Source organism: Phoca vitulina, unplaced genomic scaffold (genome assembly GCF_004348235.1).
Source record: "Phoca vitulina isolate PV1807 unplaced genomic scaffold, GSC_HSeal_1.0 scaffold63, whole genome shotgun sequence".
NCBI classification, from domain to species: domain Eukaryota; kingdom Metazoa; phylum Chordata; class Mammalia; order Carnivora; family Phocidae; genus Phoca; species Phoca vitulina.
This window is the reverse complement of record NW_022589766.1, coordinates 8753524-8770998: the sequence shown is the minus strand read 5'-3', so window position 1 is coordinate 8770998 and position 17475 is coordinate 8753524. Positions and strand designations below refer to the sequence as shown.

The following is a 17475-nucleotide window of genomic DNA, read 5'->3' as shown; positions in this document are numbered from 1 at the left end:
TGCCGTGTGCGTGCACACGCACACACACACACACACACACACACACACACAGATGCAGGATGACAGTGCCTGAGAAGAGCCTGGAGAGCGGAGGCAGCTGGGCAGGTGCCGTGTTGACTGTGGAAGAAGCATCTGTGCACGTCCCAGCGGTAGAAGCAATGCACTGAAAATGAGCATTTCTTTCCACACGGGCCACTCGGCTTCCGAGGTACCTTGTCACTGTCAGGATGAGTCACATGTGGAAGCTGAGGGCCAGATGAAGTCTGTGAACATAAAAACAGACACCCGGTGAGTCTGAGCTTAAAATAAGAAGACAGCCTCATTTGGGAGAGAGATTGAACCAGGAAATGAAATGGCTGCAAGGAGAAGCAGGGGCCCCTGCCCGTGCAGGCTGGTGGGGGAGGGGAGAGGGGGGAGGACTACAAAAGTGTCCTTGCTTGATGTGCCCGCACCTGCTGGTGCTCCCAGGCTGCCTGATTCCCACTTGGCTGTGGAGTGGCCTTCCCACTGCCCCCAGTCCCTCCTTCTGCGAGGTACAGGGTGTTCACCCAGAGCAGGGAAGGCTTTAAAAATCTACGCCATGCCTTGACAGCCCCCAAGCCCTGGTGAATATGTCTTGCATATTTTGAAGACGTTTCCTGAGAGGCTTGGATGCCTGTGGACAGTGTGGCCTGCGGGATGCAGCGAGTGAGGAAGCTGGAGAGTGAGCTACGTGCCTTTTGTGGATGGTCTTGAATGCCAAGCTAAGCGAACCTTGTCTTCCAGGCAGTTCAGGGTTTTAGCTGCTGAGCTGCAGAGTGAGATTTTCCCATCCGAATGACAGCTTCCCCGGCCACCAAAGGGAAGAGGGTGAGATAAGATCAGGAGTCTACCGTGGTATGCCAGGCGTGAGGGAAAAGGAGAGGGCATGCTCAGAAGGGCAGTTCCGGAGTTAGAATGGGCAGGACTGATCAGGGCAATGGGCAGAGGCGAAGCTTCTTTGTGCTGGGGAGGCAGAGGGCTACCCGATGGTTCTGTTAGCACAAATAGGCAAGTGAGGGAAAGGAGCACGTTTGGGGAGAAGATGATGAAGCCATCACTGAAAGCTTGTGTGAAATTCACATGGAAGGGGCCAGTGGCCTAGTGGATCCGAGGCTGGGAGCAAGGGGGTAAGTCAGGGCTGGAGGCACAGATCTGTGAGGACCACAGGTGACATCTGAAGGTAGGAGTCTCCAGAGATGCTGTTCATCAACTTGCCTAGAAACAAACGCATCGAATGAAAGTATTTGGAAATTCCAAGGTGTTCCTCCTGTGGGTGTGTGGCTTTGCTTCATGCAACTGAAGGCTGAGGTCACCTTCCCAGCTGCCTGTGGCCTCTGCCTTCTGAGAGCCCACTGGTGGTGAAGGACTTCTTCCTCCCTCCCGCTTCCTCAGCGTCCTCACTCTCCGGCCACCATGCTCTCTCCCCGCTGTGCTCAGATGGCTCTTGGGGCTGAGAATGCCCCCAGGAGTCAGAAAAAGGCTTATAGCATTTTAGGCACTGAACCTGGAGAGGCCACAGCGTCCAGTGGTCCATTTTATAGATGAGAAAATTGAGATCCAGAGCTGGAAGTGCTTGGTCAGGGCCACAAAACCAGCCTGGCATTACCAGGACGAGGCCCTCCCATGCCCGCTGATGGCCGGCCTGGCCCCTTGATGCCGCAGACTGAGCCTGGAGTCTGCTTTCTTACAGGACTACACGCGGGTGGTGTGCCCTGTGATTGACATCATCAGCTTGGACAACTTCAACTACATCGAGTCCGCCACGGAGCTCAGAGGGGGTGAGTGGGACCAACGCCTTCTCCCCAGCGAGGACTCACTGCTCCCCCGTGGTCGGCATTTTCTAGGGGGAGAGTGGGGAGACATCTGCTAGTGGTTTGTCTGGAGCATCCAGCCCTGTGTCCTATAATGTCAGTAGCTCCAGTGTGGCCTTACCACTGAGACTATGAATGGAATGACCAAGGGGGGTGTGCAGGATGCATCCAGACCCCAGAGCTCTGGCTCCAGTGTGGGCTCGCTCTGGGAATAGGAGGGAAGCCAAGGACCTCCTGGCTAGGTGGGGCCTGTTCTGGCATCTCAGCATTGGGCACCACGTGCTCTCTGAAGCCCACCACAGTTCTGCTTAGGGCCTAGTGCTGATCCCCCAAGACTGATCTGAGGGGAATCAGCCCTATAAAAACCTGCTCACACCTTCCCAAGGCTCCTGGCCAAGGGCCACACCCATAACTGTCCATCCTGTCCCCCTTGGGCTCTGTTGAGCCTGACTCTGTCTTCTGCCTTTTATCCCCTAACCGTGCCCAGCAGGGAAGGCTCAGAGAGGCAGTAGAAAGAAACTGTGAGAGGGAAATCCGACGGCCTTCTTGCTGATCAGCTTGGGTGAGACCTGCTGTCTCTAGGCCCAGCTTCCCTGGATGTGTTCATGAGCTTCTAGAAAAGGGATGTGTCATGCAAATCAACTGAGTGGGTGCTGTGTTCTAGGGTTTGACTGGAGCCTCCACTTCCAATGGGAGCAACTCTCCCCAGAGCAGAAGGCTCGCCGTCTGGACCCTGCTGAGCCCATTAAGTAAGTCAGGGCAGGGGTGGGTAGGCAGATCCGTCACCACTGGGTCCCTCTCACTGCCACATGGTATAGGAGGCATTCCACATTAGATGCTCAAAATATTGGGCAGAGACCAAGAGAACCCTTTGCCAGGCCAGCCCCACTTTGCCCTTTAGGAGTTTCTGTCTTCAAAGAGACTTCTCCCAAGGGGACAGAGGCCTGATAAGACCTATACTGAGAAGTTGCCCAGTGTTGTCCTCCCACACATGTGCCACCGTGTAGTTACACTTCCCATTAAATGTTGGAGGGTCCCAGATGGTCCTGCTTGAGCCTCTGACAGGGGGAAAGAGGGCCCTTTCAGGCCAGAGCAGAACCACTAGGTCTTAGATGTCAGGATTCAGCCCAGGAACGTCAGGTCAGCCCTGCTGTAAGTGGAGGCTGAGCTCGAGGCCTGGCCACTGCTGCTTAGTAACAAACACGTCTGCTCCATCCTGTGTGACTACGTGATGGTCACATCAACTCTGGGCTCTTTTGCAGAGCTGCGGATGCTTTGTCCTGGTCTGCATTCTCCCTTCACGTGGGAGACTCCCAGCACGTGGTAGCAAGATGGCCGCCTGGGGTTCAGGGCTTCTCTGAGGGCTGGGGGTAGACTAGAGCATGGTGTCTGCCCAGTGGGGGAGCCTGTGTTCTCAGCTTGGAGGGCATATGGTCTGGATGTTCCTACCTAAGACTGGCGCTCCTGTCCCAGACGTGTTTGGGATCTCCACGCTGACATTGTCGGCCTCAGGTGGGGTGTCAGGAGGGTCAGAAGTGCTTGGAGAAGTACAAAAAAGGCCACTGGGGTGCAGTTTCTCTGGCCAGTGACTTAGGGATGCCCCGGATTCTTCGTGGGCATCTCTGTATCTCTGGACCTGCCATATAGTAAACGTTGGATCATTTGCACTGAATTAACTTAAGTCAGATGGAGAAGCAAGGAGCTAGGAAGAACCAAATGCTGATGCTTCCGACAGCTGTGTGTGGTTAGGAGAACTCTGCCGGGGACCAATGTCTCACCCACCTGCTGGCCCCTATATCCCCTCGCCAGCCTTCATGAGCTGGAGTGGTGCCAAGAGGGAGATTGGAGCCAGACGGCATGCCGGCTAATGCCCTTTACTTCTGAACCTTCTTACGACACCGAGCGCCATGCAGCGCACAGCAGCTTCCGTTACTCCCCACGGGCGGCCCCTGACGTGGCAAGGACCAAGTCAAGGACAAGGCCGGTGGTGCTGGTGCAGCTGACTCGGGGTTTTTAGCTTCTCTGGCCCAGTGGTGGGGTTCTCAGGGCAGGTTCTGTTTCTGTGGGAATAGCCCCCTCATCAGAGAACGAGCGTTTCCCAGGATTAGGTCAGTTCTCAGGGAACTGCCTGGGGTCGTGGCCTTGGGAGACCTGGTTTCTTGACCTCCTGTCCATCAACTACGTGACATGGGAGAAAACTCTCTTTGCCCTCTGGACCTGCTGGATGAGGGGCCAGGTCCCCGCGGGCTCGCCCACCTCTCCCCGCTGTCGATCCTTCTGGATACGAGTCCCTGTGCTCACTGGATTATCTGGTTGGACTCTTCTGCGTTTGCCTGCCTTCCTCTGCAGCCCTTTGCTTTCCAAGTGGCTTCTCTGGCATCCCTCTCAGCAGTCAGAGGCGGGGGAGGTGGGGGTGGGGGCCCAAGGAAGAAGACGAAGTTGAGGGTGTGTTAGTTTGCTGGGGCTGCTGCAGCAAAGTGCCGCACACGGAGCAGCTTATCGACAGAAATGCGTGGTCTCGCAGCTCTGGAGGCTAGAAGTCCAGAATCAAGGTGTTGGCAGGGTTGTTTCCTTCTGAGGGTGCTGCTGGCCTCTCGCCTTGGCTTGCTTGCTTTTTTCTTTTTTTCTTTTTTTTAAAGAATTATTTATTTTAGAGAGCATGCAGGAGTGCGGGGGAGGGGCATAGGGCGAGAGAGAAGGGAAGCAGGTTCCCTGATGAGCGGGGAGCCTGATGCAGGACTTGATCTCAGGACCCTGAGATCATAACCTGAGCCGAAACCAAGAGTCGGATGCTTAGCCAACTGAGGTAGCCTGGTACCCCTCTCCTTTGCTTTCCGATGACCATCTTCTCTGTGTCTCTTCCCATTATGGGCTCTCTGTGCAGGTCTGTCTCTTCTGGCTCAGCGTTTCCTTTTTATAAGGACACTAATCACATGGGATTGGGGTCCATCCTAATGAGCTCATTTTAACTTGATTACCTCTCTAGAGACGCTCTCCCCAAATAAGGTCACAATCCGAGGTACTGGGGGTTAGGACCCCAATATATTATTTTAGGAGGGGTACAGAGGGAAGTAAAGGGAGAGAGCCCAATCTCAAGAAATGGATGTACTGTTAATGGGTGCTGCTTCAGTCCTCCTTCTCTGCCTGGTCAGCGGCCCACTGCCTGGGCTCCCAACAGCGGAGCCCCAAGAGAGCCACGCTGGGCAGGGCCTGTGGGAGAGGCCAGCGGAGGATCCCCAGGCCCTCAGAACAGTGGGCTTCTGAGCGAGTCCCAGGCGCCCACAGAAGGCGTGCTGACGAGTAAATTAGCCTGTCTGTGAAGTCTAGAGATTTAAAATCAAAAGGCAAGACCCTGGAGCATGTTCTCTTGTTTTAGGTAATGCATTGGCCCTCGTAAAGAGGAAAAACAATGGGGAGAAAAGAGCGTGGGGTTCTGCACGGCCGGGACAGATGAATGGGCCGGTGGTCACTCCTCCCTCTCCCATGACTTCCTCTTTCCCTTCCAAATGCACAGGACTCCCATCATAGCTGGGGGGCTCTTCGTGATGGACAAATCCTGGTTCGATTACTTGGGGAAGTATGATACGGACATGGACATCTGGGGTGGAGAGAATTTCGGTGAGTCACTGTCTCTGCGTCCTGGGGCCACATGCACCCGGGATGAGGGCCTGGGAAGGGGGCAGTAGGTCACTCCTTGGGGGCAAGGCCAGGTGGGGCACGAGAGGAGTAGTTGCTGGGAGGCTGGAGGTAACAGGGCATTTCTCCATGGGGAAAGCCTCCCCTAGGAAGACCATCAGGAGTGAGTTGACAGCAAAAGCCAGTAAGACTAAGGAGCCCGTGTTCTAGTCCCCACCCCACCCAGGGTCCCGCCGGCTGGGAGCTGGGAAAGGAAACGAACATGGGCTGGGCCCAGATGGGGTTTTGAGTTTGACAGACCCAGCTCCACGGATTTTCACAAAAACCCCTAGAAGCACCCCCGTGTCACACTTTCACACTCAAGGCAACTATAGGGTCGCTCAGTGTTATGAGCTCCACGGGTGGGTCCCGGACTGCTCTCTCCTAGGGCTGCAGAATGCAACTCGACGCAACTGCGGCCAGACGTGTTTGCGGTTTGGGGACCTGTGACCCCTTCCACCCTCACCCCTTTCTGTCTCACTAAAAGATAAGGGCCAGATGCTCCCAGGCTTCCGTAGCAACTACCCCCAGACCCTCGTCATTAACCCGCTGCTGAGTACTGTGTGCACAGAGCAACCAGCAGATGTTTACCAAATGTTACAGGGGTCGCTGTCAATCCTCTTCATCCCCAGCCTCCTTCTACCTCCAAATAAATCCCCAAGTTCCGTGCTCCCAGCTCAAGCCTGCCTCGGGGAGGGATTCAGCTCTCTTTTGTTCCCAGCTGTCTCCGGTGCTTCGAATAGTGCCCCCATGAAGGAGGCTTCCGTAACTACTTGTTGAATGAAGCACCGGAGAAGAGCAAGAGGCCGGCATGTCACTGGGGAGCGTTTGGCACGGGTCCCCGAGCAGTGGTGTGGCCCCGAGAATGGATGATCCGTGGGGCTCGTCCGGGCATTCAGCAGTAATTCCCTGCATTGTCCTCTGCCATTGTTTTCTCCTGTCTCTGCCTCCAGAGTGTTTTATGGCTTTCTTCCTCAGTCGCTAAGAGTTATTTTCCAGAAATTTATGGCTGCTGGCCTGACCCACAGCATCTGTTCTCCCAAAATGGGCAGTGTAGAGAAATCCATCAGATAAGTACAGCTCTTGCCATTCAGGGGCTGGATTGGAAGCTCAGCAAACAAGCAGAAAACCCCAAACCCCCAAACCAAACTGATTCTCCTTGCTGGCACCCAGTCCTGGAACGGAACGGGGAAATCTGGTACAGGTTTGAGATCAGCACTGCCTGCACGGGCCCAGGAGAACTTGGGACCAGGTAGGGCCTTGTCATTCCCCGTGGGGACGAGATCGCTCTCTTTCTGGGCAGAGCCAGCGGGACATCCTGCTGCTCACGATGCCTCTCGTGATCCGTAGTGATGTGCTCTGGCCTTTCCTCCCATCATCGAGTGAATCCTTTCTGCAGTCCTTTGGATAGACAGAAGTCATCTCGTCTCTATTCTAATGCCGTTCATGACAATTGCGTTCACTGCTTCACAGTTGGGCTCATTCTGTTGCTGCGAATTTTTGTGTTGAATTGTTAGAAATTTCTAGGTTGAAGCCCATCTCGCTCTAGCCTCTGTCTGTCGGGGCTTATGCTGCCCCCCCACCCCCTGTCACCCTTACAAAGGGAGTGTGATCCTTCCTCCGTGGGGCAGTCACGTTGGGATTCAGGCAGCACGTTATTTTTAATGATCGCACATTCTGGTCCAACCTACCAGTCCCTGCTGTTTATGGCCGTGTTGACATGCATCTGCTCCTACCAAGCGGCAGTCTCAGCTAGTTGCTACCCAGTCGTTGGACACTCACCAGTGCTGATTTGAATGGGGAAGGAGGGAGGGGCTTCTGAGGAGGTGTGGGAGAGGCATTTTACAGTCCATTGCAAAATTTTTTTTAAACCACAAAAAAGCACTGCAGACAGCTATCCCAGGAGACACTGTTTTCTCCCCTCCCGACATTCTGTTGTGTTATAGTCAGCTCCCAGCACTTTGAAAGCCGTTTCTGGATTTTTTTTTTTAGCATTTTATATGCCAGAAGATGCAGTGCTTGTCCGATGGTACATAGATCATGTGGGGCAGTCCAGCTCTGCAGGCGAGCATAGGTAGGAACCTGAGGGCATGAAGGTGGGGATTTGGAAGAGCCCATCAGGACGAGGTGATGATCAGGGGTTTGGTGGGATTGGGGAGCACTGCTTCATTTTCAGAGGAGAGATGATACTAAGGGAAGGAATTCTTGCTCCAGGGGGTGGCAGGGGGCCCTCCCCACTGCCCAGCTCACCACGTCCTGAGAGCCACGTCCCCAGCATTGTTCACGTTCACCCCTCTCTCCATCCCCAGGACTACTCCACTCCCCTCAAAGCCAGCCTCCCACTGGGCCAGAGAGCACTGTCTGAAATGCAGGTTCTCTCCCACTTCCCAGACCAGGCAGACACGTGGTTGCTTCTTGTCCTATTCCATAGGGAGTATGGGAAGTTAAGAACACCAGCTTGGCATCTGCAGTTGTATGGTCCTGGCTGACCATGGTGGGCCTGTGGCTAGTCCTTGTTCAGCAGCTGGGGGGCTGGATGCAGCGTGATTGCCCCAGATGGCATGAAGTACAGTGTTGTAGACAAATAAGAGGATCTCTACTCAAGTCCATGAGTTCATGAAAAAATAAAAACAGAGCTTTCAGGCCCAGGAGGTCCTGAGAACTTAAAGATCATTAAAAGGAAGGGTCTCTGTTGGTGCATTTATATGTGTGGACTTAGGGATACCAGTAGCCACCCAAGGGCCCACTGCTGCCCACTCCACTTCCCCTGTCCTGAGTTGGTCGAAGGTACAGTGGTCCTGCTGCTGTGGGTACAATGTGTGTTGGTACACGGGACGTGTGGCTCCGCGCAAGCTAGAATCATCGCATTCCGCAGAGCCTGTGTCCCAAGCTCCCTCCACCTTTGTTCAGAAACCAGACTATACAGTGAAATTGGAACCTGGGTGGGTCTGGCTGAGCAATGGTGTATGAATAGCTGTGGTTTGGTTTCTGGGGAGAGAGCATCCCCTTTCCCTTCCAGCAGTCGTGGGCTTGGCAGGTAGACACTGGGCTGGTGGGGGGCGGGGGCGGGAGGCCCATGGGGCCCTGGTAAGACTACCAGTGGGTTGGTGAGGACACAAGAGGAAAGAAGTGAGGATGGAAGGTGGGGAGGGCAGTTTGCCCTCAAGTAGGAGTCCGACGTCTAAAGAAAATAAGATAGCGGTGCCCCCAATGAGGGTGGAATAATTACCCGTCTCCCTGCCTGGAATTCAAAGTGGATTAGGGCCTGCGTGACATTCATCCCCGGGGAGATTGTGCTGGCGCTGACTCAGCGAGAACCCCATACAGATTCCCTACGTCGTCTTTTTGCTCCGTCCCCCTCACTTAAGAAAGTGATGACTTGGCAGGGAGCCGCAGACGTGGAAAGCGGAGGGTCCGGGCGGTGCCTGGAAGGCCGGCTGCCCCACGCCTCCCTGCGCCGCACTTCTGATGCGTGAGCCCCCGCCGCACAGCGCCTCTGGATTACGAGACTTTCCCAGGAGTCAGCACATCCCCGCGAGGACAGTTATCCTGACGTCAGTGGTGTAGACGAGGGCAGGGCGACTCCGTGCCTGGGTGTTAAATATGCCACACGATACACCTGTGAACCATCACGCTAATCGGCACACTCCCGGCTGCACCCCCAGACCGCCCAGGTCAGGCCCGGGCCTCTGATCACCCCAGTTACAACACTCAGGACCCTGCAGCACAGAAGCTGTGACCTCATCTCGGGCTGCAGGAGCCTTGGGGAGGCATCAGCTGTACTAAATGGGTGCGAAGGCGGACGTTTGTCAGGATTGGATGGAGGTGCAGGGTGGTGGCTGGTCATAGAGGAGCCGCTCTTGTCGGCCACTGAAAGACCTGAAGTCCGTGGCTTTGCGCCCGGAGGGGCGTTGGCTGAAGGAGGCTGTTGAGTGCTGAGGGCAGGATGAGGGCGGAGTTCTGGAGTGGGGAGATGTGCATCAGCCCCCAGGCACCCGCTGGCAGGGGTCAGGTCAGAACCGCCTCTGCATCATCGAATAAGGACGTCCTCGACCATGAGCAGGGTTGTTAGGATGACTAATAAGCTACCACCTGAGCGAGGAGGACCGAACAGAGTGCAGCCCAGGGGTAGAAGAAGAGGTCATTTTCCTCCCATGGCTCATGTTTGCAGAATTGAGGTATGTGGTGGTTTTTGGCTAAAGCACCAGACGCAGGGAAATGAGGAGGAGGAGGGCTGGTTTGACAGGTGGGGGAGAGGAGGCAGGCTGCAGCGAGCTGTGGATGGGTGGCCGGGGGCAGAAGATGCACCCCCATCTGCTGGTGTCCAGCATTCCTCAGCAGAGCATCACATGGCCCCTGGAACCCGGTGCTGGAGCTGGGACAGAGCTGGGGCGGGGGGGGGATGAAGGGGAGTCCTCAGCATCAAGTGAACCTTGGGGTCAGCTGAAGAAACAGGGTCAGGGAGACCCTGTAAAGACAGAGCCTTGGGGTGGAAAACTGCCAGGAGACCAGAAGGAAGGTGAAGGACCAGGGTCAGATGACTCCTTTCCAAGGTGGGGACCTGTGGCAGAAGGCGGGACTCGGAGATGCAGAGGGAAGCACAGAGAAAGAAACAGGTTGCTGGAGTAGGAGGGGATAGGGGAGGGAACTGGGGCATAGTTTGGAGGAATTCGCTTTGCAAATGAGGAGGGACATATGTCTTATTTGAATACATGGAAAGGAAGAGACCATAGCCAAAACGTATGCGTATTTTGGGAAGAGGGCTGGCACAAAATTTGTAGGTTATATCTAGTAAACCAGATCTCCGTCTCTAGTTTTGAAAGATGAGATGGTTTTCCTTTTTGGGAACTGGAGCAGACCGTATTTTGAGATCCTGGGGAGGAAATGATTGGAGCACAGTAGACTTTTGGAGCACACCGTTAAGGAAGAAGTCCTGAGACTAAGGTCACACATGCACTAAGAATCCCACGGGCTGACCCCTGTGGCCAGCCCCTCAGTGCACTCACTGCGAGGTGAAGCGACAGATGGTGGCAGTCAGTTGAGCTCACTGCTCCGTGTCCCTCGGACACATGATCCCAACAGTGTCCCAGCCAAACGCCACACTGCTATGTATCAGGGGCTTGATAGAATGTCAAAATCTCGAATGTTAGGTCCATAAATTTCAAGTGACTTCGGTGGCCGAAGAAGGAAGCTGGAAGCGGGCACAGGAGGGCAGTGCTAATGGGGTCCGTATTCCAGAGTCTGGCTTCAGGGGTGTCTGATCATAGCTGTGGCTCATCTTTCCATCCTACTTAAGTGTTCCCCATATTCTCAGAATTCTGTTTCATTTGACGTGGACAGCAATCCTGTGGCATATAGCCTCAGTGAGGTGAAGCAAGTGTCCCCAGGGACACGGCTCGGGGGCTGTTGCAGACTCAGGGCTGCGGACCCCAAAGCCAAGCTCCTCCTTCCCTCATTCTTGCCATCATTTGGAAGCAGTCTTGAAAAGTCCTTTCTTTATCCTAGCACACACATTGTCCCCACCCTGTCCCCGAGCTTCCTGGGAATGAGCCCCTTTGGGGCAGCACATGGGCACGCAGAAGGGCAGGTGTAGAGAAGGTGGCAGCAGCGGGGTTGGTGTCCAGGGAGCCTTGCCTGCAGCTCAAGGACACGGGGCCGGAGGCAGTAGGGGATAGGGAAAGTCTGGCTGAAGACAGCTGAGTGAGAGCAGGTGAGGATCGCGATGGAGACATGGTGTCTGGGCACCTGCTTGGAGAGCTGGAAAGGAAGGAGACCGAGAGCCAGAAGTGGAGGGACAGAAAGAGGACCCAGGTGAAGGAACCCAGGGAGGTGAGGCCCGGCGTGCTGGAGGGTGCAGTGCATGTATGTGGTAGGAAGGCACCAGAATACTCACATCCTCCTCCCCTGCTCCTGGACCCCAGCCTGCTTCCACATGCCGCCCCCCCATCTCCACCAGCAGGAACAGTTACCCAGAGGCAAGGATTTCCCCTGGGCCAGCCTGCCCTCGTATTTGAGTTTGACTACAGAAGCACGAACCAGGCAGGAATTCCCAAATGGGAAGCTTGACATTTCCCACCAAGGGCATACCCAGCGGGGTGCACGGGGTGCAGTCAATAAGGAGGTGCACTGCCCGTCGAGAAGTAAAAGCCATCACAACACTGCCTAACAGTCATTCAGCAGTTCTAAACATCAGCAGTGACAAGATACTCCCCTCCACCACCTTGGTATGCTGCTGCTTCCTTCTGGGGCAGAAGCACTGCCGCAAGCCGGCTAGGACACTGCCCCAGGGGAGAGCTGCACACCCCAGCCTAATCCCGGCTGCCTCTGCAGACTGCTCCTCCTACAGCTGCAGCAGCCAACCAGGGGGGAGAAGTGGGCATGTGTGCAAAATCCCCGCCCTGGGGAGCGACCCCAGCAACAGCTTAGAGGCTTCCAGCATTTTCTGTACCTGCTCTCGGTTACTGCCCAGACGTCTCCTCCCGGGCTCCAATTCAGGCGCCCTTACAGAGTGGCAGAATCGTGGTCCAGGTGTTGGGAGGTGCTCTGCTGGACGCCTTGTCCAGGTGCTTGCTGGGAATCCTGCCCATGGGTGTTGCTACCAGTCAGGGTGTGGACCTCACCACCTCCATGACAGCCCCTTCTACCTGTGCCTGGACTTTTGGGAAATTCTTTATTCTTGAATGGAAAATCCTTTCTCCTCGGTCCTGACTCTAGCCCTCCAGGGTCATACAAGCACGTCTAATCCATCTCCCATGTGTCCGGAAGCAGCAGTCTGGGTTGCCCCAAGGCTGTAGCAGGGCCCTGCGCCAGGCTGGTCCCCAAATGTGGCCCCCATGAATGTGCTCCTCCAAGCCAGCCCCCATTTCTTTCCATATGCACTTGCATCACCCTCCCAGCTGTGAGTTATCATCAGCCCCATTTGCAGAAGGGGAAACTGAGGTTCCCCAGCCAGCAGAGCACACAGTCTGACTTCACCCCACCCCCAGCCCTGGGCTGGATGCAGCAGAAGCGGGGGGAAGGCCCTGACCACTCCCTTGGACCTGGTGCCCTGATGCTGCCATCCTGTGTCCCTGCCCCCCTCCGGAGGGCACAAGCCATGCTGAGGGGGCACGACTCTCCTGCAGAGATCTCCTTCAGAGTGTGGATGTGCGGCGGCAGCCTTGAGATCATCCCCTGCAGCCGAGTGGGCCATGTCTTCCGCAAGAAACACCCCTATGTTTTCCCAGATGGAAACGCCAACACGTATATAAAGTAAGTTCGAGTCCCAGGGGCTCTGAGGGGGCAACAGAAAGCCGAGCGCTTTCCTGGTGATGGGTTGTGGCTGTCCCTGGTTCTCTTGTAGGTTGCCTGGGTGTTCTGGGTGCTCAGGAGCCACAGTCATGCTCCCTGGGACTCTGCCTAAGCAGGGGGGGTCCGACTGGCCCACCCAGCATTAGGAGGAGGCCTGACGCTCTTCTCCACCACTGACGTCCCCGCAGCTTGACAAGGCCCACAAGACACTGGGCAGCACTGTCCTGCAGGGCTCTGGGTGTTTGGGGTGGTTTGGGATGGGGGAAGAAGATGCTGTTTTTGCCTCCGAGTTCTAGAAGATCCAGTGCTCCCACTTTCAGGCCAGGTCACCAGGGGAAAGGTCATTGGAAGGATCTGTGGATGGGGATGCACAAACGGCCACAGTTCACATGCCTGCCCCAGGCCCTGCAGGTGCATAGACAGGGTCCAGGCTAAGGCCAGCCCTGCGACCCTAGGCTCCTTCCCTAGGGTGTTTGCACCTCCTGCTGGATGAAGGATGAAGATCCCGGGGTCTGAGTGAGCTGGGAGTGCCCACTTGCTTATTCCTGCTCCGTCCCTTCATACACCTTCTCCTGTGATTTCTTCTCCTTCAGTCTTCTCTTCTGTTTTAGAAACATTTCACGTATATCCCTCTTTCCTCCAGCTTCTTCTCACCTTTTCCCTTATCACCTTGTTGCTCATCATCTGACAGCTTCACTTACCCATTTATCCTCCTTTTCCCTTTTTTCTTTTCTGTCTGGTCCATTTGGGGGGGGGAAAGAGGAGCTAAGCATTTCTTCATTTGGGATGTCGTTTTCCTCATCTGTGTTCTTCCGTCCTCGGTTTTCACACGTATGAGCAGGTATGGGTCACATCCTGACACGAGCGTCCCGGGGCTGGCATGACCCTGAGCAGGGGAAAAGTTAACACCTTTTGCAGAAACTGGGTGGGCAAGGCTGGTACTGTGAGAAACCCAGCGGGCACCAACGGCAGGGCTGCCTTGACCCTCAGGTTTCCAGGAGGAAAAGGTGAGCAGGGGACACCTGGTGTAGGAAAGTGATGGGGCAGCAGTCCTGGGCTCCAGAACATTCACTGTCTTTGAGTCTGGGCCTTGGCCAGTGGGTCAGTCAGTGGTTTTGAAAGGCGGCACAAGTGTCTCCTAAGCAGCGTCCAGGTTGCTGATGGTTAGGCCGGGGCAAGGAACCAGCAAGGTGCTGGTAACTGCCTTCCCCGCACCAAGAACGGGCTGCGCGTCAGGTCCACCAGCTTGGAATCCCTCTGCTTCAGACGGAACCAGAAGTCTGCAGGCGCATGCCCTGTTTAGTGAGGCCCCAAGTTCGCTGACGTGGGCCCTGGCGAGGCTTGCTCCCACACTACCCCCTGGCACCTGTTTTCTGATGACCCCTCTCCTGCCCTGGGGCACTTCCTGGTTTCGCTGCCTCCCTGCCTGCCGAATGGTGACATACGTCCTCCATGTCAGTCTCTCATTTTCTGTGACCTTTGAGGTCAGCGCCAGAGCAAACACCTGATGGGAAGAACTAGCATGCTGGCAAAATCAAGCTGACAACCGGCTTGATTGCTTGATTCTTGACACCCGCGCCATGGTCTGGGCCGCTGTGTGTGATTGGCTGTCCTGCCCAGAGCTGGGACCCCAGCACTTGCCCTGCATAAAGGGGGAGCACCTGGAGTAGGAGTTTGTGGGCAGCAGGAGAGGTGGCCACCGCAGGCCCTGCCCCTCTCTCCTCTTGGTCCCCACACGTGGGGATTGTGGGCTCTCCTCTCACGCCCCCCCCCTTTTTTTTGAGCCACGTAAGTTCCATTTCTGGCACAGTTTTTCTGGTGTGTACCTTTTGGGGAAAAGTTTGTCCTTACTACTAAAGTTCTGTGTCTTGGAGTAAAAAGGCCCTTTTGGAGATTGGGTGGGACTTGGCTGGGCTCAGCACCCATGGAAGAATGCTGTTACTGGATCGTGGGGGCCCCCAGCTGGGTAATGCTGCCTGCGTGTGCATGTTAACCGCCCTGGGACACCCCCTGTCTCCCCAGGAACACCAAGCGGACAGCTGAGGTGTGGATGGACGAATACAAGCAGTACTATTATGCCGCCCGGCCGTTTGCTCTGGAGAGGCCCTTTGGGAAGTAAGTGTCCCTTCCGCCTGCTTTGTGCAGAGGGTAAAGGGGAGCTCCAGCTCCTCACAGCCTGTCTGCTTAGCTGGTCGCTCAGGCCGTGGCCGCTGTCCTTTATATCCCTTCTTGCTCCTGCCCTGTCCTGGGTGTGTGGGGCTTTCTGCAGCTCTTGCAAAATGACAGCCTGGCAACCTGGACCACTGCCCTAGGGGGTGAGCTGTGCCTTGCACCATGGAGCAAATGTTTCTAGCTTTTTACAGAAAGGTGGGATGCGGGACACGACGGCCTTAGCACCTCCAGAGCTCCTCCTCCTAGTTCTGAGTCACCCAAGCCCAAACCACCCTCCTTCCTCGGAGGAGCAGTATCCTACAGGTGTCCCCTAGAGCCCTGCTCCAGCTTCGTCGGGGTAGACAAGGACAGGGAAGGAATTCTGTGCCAGGTGCCATAAAGGCTGTCCTGGGAGTGCTCCCCAAACTCTGAGAAATGGGCTTAATTGCCTCTATTTTACAGGACAGGAGACAGGCTTCTGCAGGTTAAGGTACTTGCCCTTATCACATCACGGTACCAGGGGCATGAGGCTCAAACCACACCTGTCTGATCCCAAAACCATATGTTGCATTCTCCAACTCAGAGCTGATAAGAGAAAAATGGACACTTCATCTGTGTTAGCATCTGATTGTTTTGAGGAGCAACCAATGGCTTTTTGTCATGCTAATGTCCCTCAGTCAAACTAAGGCTTGTGAGCAGATGGGTTTCTGCAGCCTACCCCTCATAGGTGGGGCCAGTCCCTGCTCAGGAGGATAAAATTAGACTCAGCCAAAATGGCCTGCATCTCTGAAATTATAAACCTGTGCTGTCCCCCCCAGTTCAATCACTCAGAACCTCACAAGGCTTTTGTCCTGAGTCCTCATCAAACTCCTGGCCCACTGACCATGGCCATGCACCCCTCTTTCTTCACCTCCCTCCCTCCCCAGCTTGGGTGCTGCTCTCTTGCTTAGAGAGAGAGCTTAAAAGGCCTTGTCCTCAGATCTTTCGCCCTGTTGTGCATCTGTCAGCACCTCAGGCAAAGTTTTCTCAACCCTGGATGAACGCGACTTTGTGCCTTTCCCTCCCCTGTGCACAGGCTGCTGAAGGTTCTGGTAAGCATCAGCCAGTGCTGCTAACACACCATGGCCATCAGTCTCAGGCAGGCCCTTAGTAGGCCTGTCAGTCCTACTGCCTTTCCTGGCCATCATTTTCCCCTGTCCCCATTTAAACCTCTCCTGTCTCCCTACCTCCCGAGTCCACCTGTCACTCAAGGCAGATGACACCTTCTGTTTTATAGCTGAAATAGATGCCATCGACTTCCCAAGACAAACCGACCTGGTAACTTCGCTCTCTCTGCCCCACTCTTCTTTCTCCAAAGACAGGTGTGCCCCCTGCCGTGTTAGACCAGCCCTCCACCTGTACTCGGGATCCACCTGTCATCTGCATTCATTCGTAAATCAACATTTATCGAGCTCCCTTGGCCTGGATTCATCCTCTCCTGCCTCCTGGCTCAGGGCTTTTTTTTTTATTTTTTATTTTTTAAATTTTATTTAATTTTATTATGTTATGTTAATTACCATACATTACATCATTAGTTTTTGATGTAGTGTCCATGATTCATTGTTTGCCTATAGCACCCAGTGCTCCATTCAATACGTGCCCTCTTTTTTTTTTAACATTTTCTTTTTTTTTTTTAATTTTATTATGTTATGTTAATCACCATACAATACATGGTTGGTTTTTGATGTAGTGATCCACGATCCATTGTTTTCGTATAACACCCAATGCTCCATGCAGTACGTGCCCTCCTTAATACCCATCACCGGGCTAACCAATCCCCCCTCCCTCCTCCCCTCTAAAACCCTGTTTGAGTCCATAGTCTCTGATGGTTCATCTCTCCCTCCAATTCCCCCCCCAGTTTTCCCTTCCTTCTCCTAATGTCCTCCATGCTATTCCTTATGTTCCACAAGTAAGTGAAACCATATGATAATTGACTTTTTCTGCTTGACTTATTTCACTTAGCATAATCTCCTCCAGTCCCATCCATGTTGATGTAAAAGTTGGGTATTCATCCTTTCTGATGGCTGAGTAATATTCCATTGTATATATGGACCACATCTTCTTTATCCATTCATCTGTTGAAGGGCATCTCGGCTCTTTCCACAGTTTGGCTATTGCGGACATTGCCGCTGTGAACATTGGGGTGCATATGGCCCTTCTTTTCACTACATCTGTGTCTTTGGGGTAACTACCCAGTAGTGCAATTGCTGGGTCATAGGGTAGCTCTATTTTTAAATTTGTGAGGCACCTCCACCCTGTTTTGCAAAGTGGCTGTACCAACTTGCATTCCCACCAACAGTGTAAGAGGGTTCCCCTTTCTCCACAACCTCTCCAACATTTGTTGTTTCTTTCCCTGTCCATTTTCACCATTCTAACTGGTGTAAGGTGGTATCTCACTGTGGTTTTGATTTGGCTCAGGGCTTCTTAAACCTTAATGCACACGGATCACCTGGGGCTCTTGTTAAAATGTCGTTGCTGATTCCGTAGG

General features: G+C 54.5%; 1 protein-coding gene across 3 annotated transcripts in view; it reads left to right on the top strand.

Moving 5' to 3' along the window:
* The window catches only part of GALNT14 (polypeptide N-acetylgalactosaminyltransferase 14), a 220113-nt gene that overhangs the window by 168634 nt on the left and 34004 nt on the right, over positions 1-17475 (top strand). For all 3 annotated transcript variants that reach the window (XR_004297810.1, XM_032391518.1, XM_032391519.1), the window contains exons 7-11: positions 1712-1799; positions 2497-2581; positions 5347-5450; positions 12632-12758; positions 14820-14912. Coding sequence is in view for 2 of the 3 variants with exons in the window: in XM_032391518.1 (XP_032247409.1) it covers positions 1712-1799; positions 2497-2581; positions 5347-5450; positions 12632-12758; positions 14820-14912 (497 nt within the window). In the remaining variant the exon portion in view is untranslated. The remainder of the gene's footprint in view (positions 1-1711; positions 1800-2496; positions 2582-5346; positions 5451-12631; positions 12759-14819; positions 14913-17475) is intronic.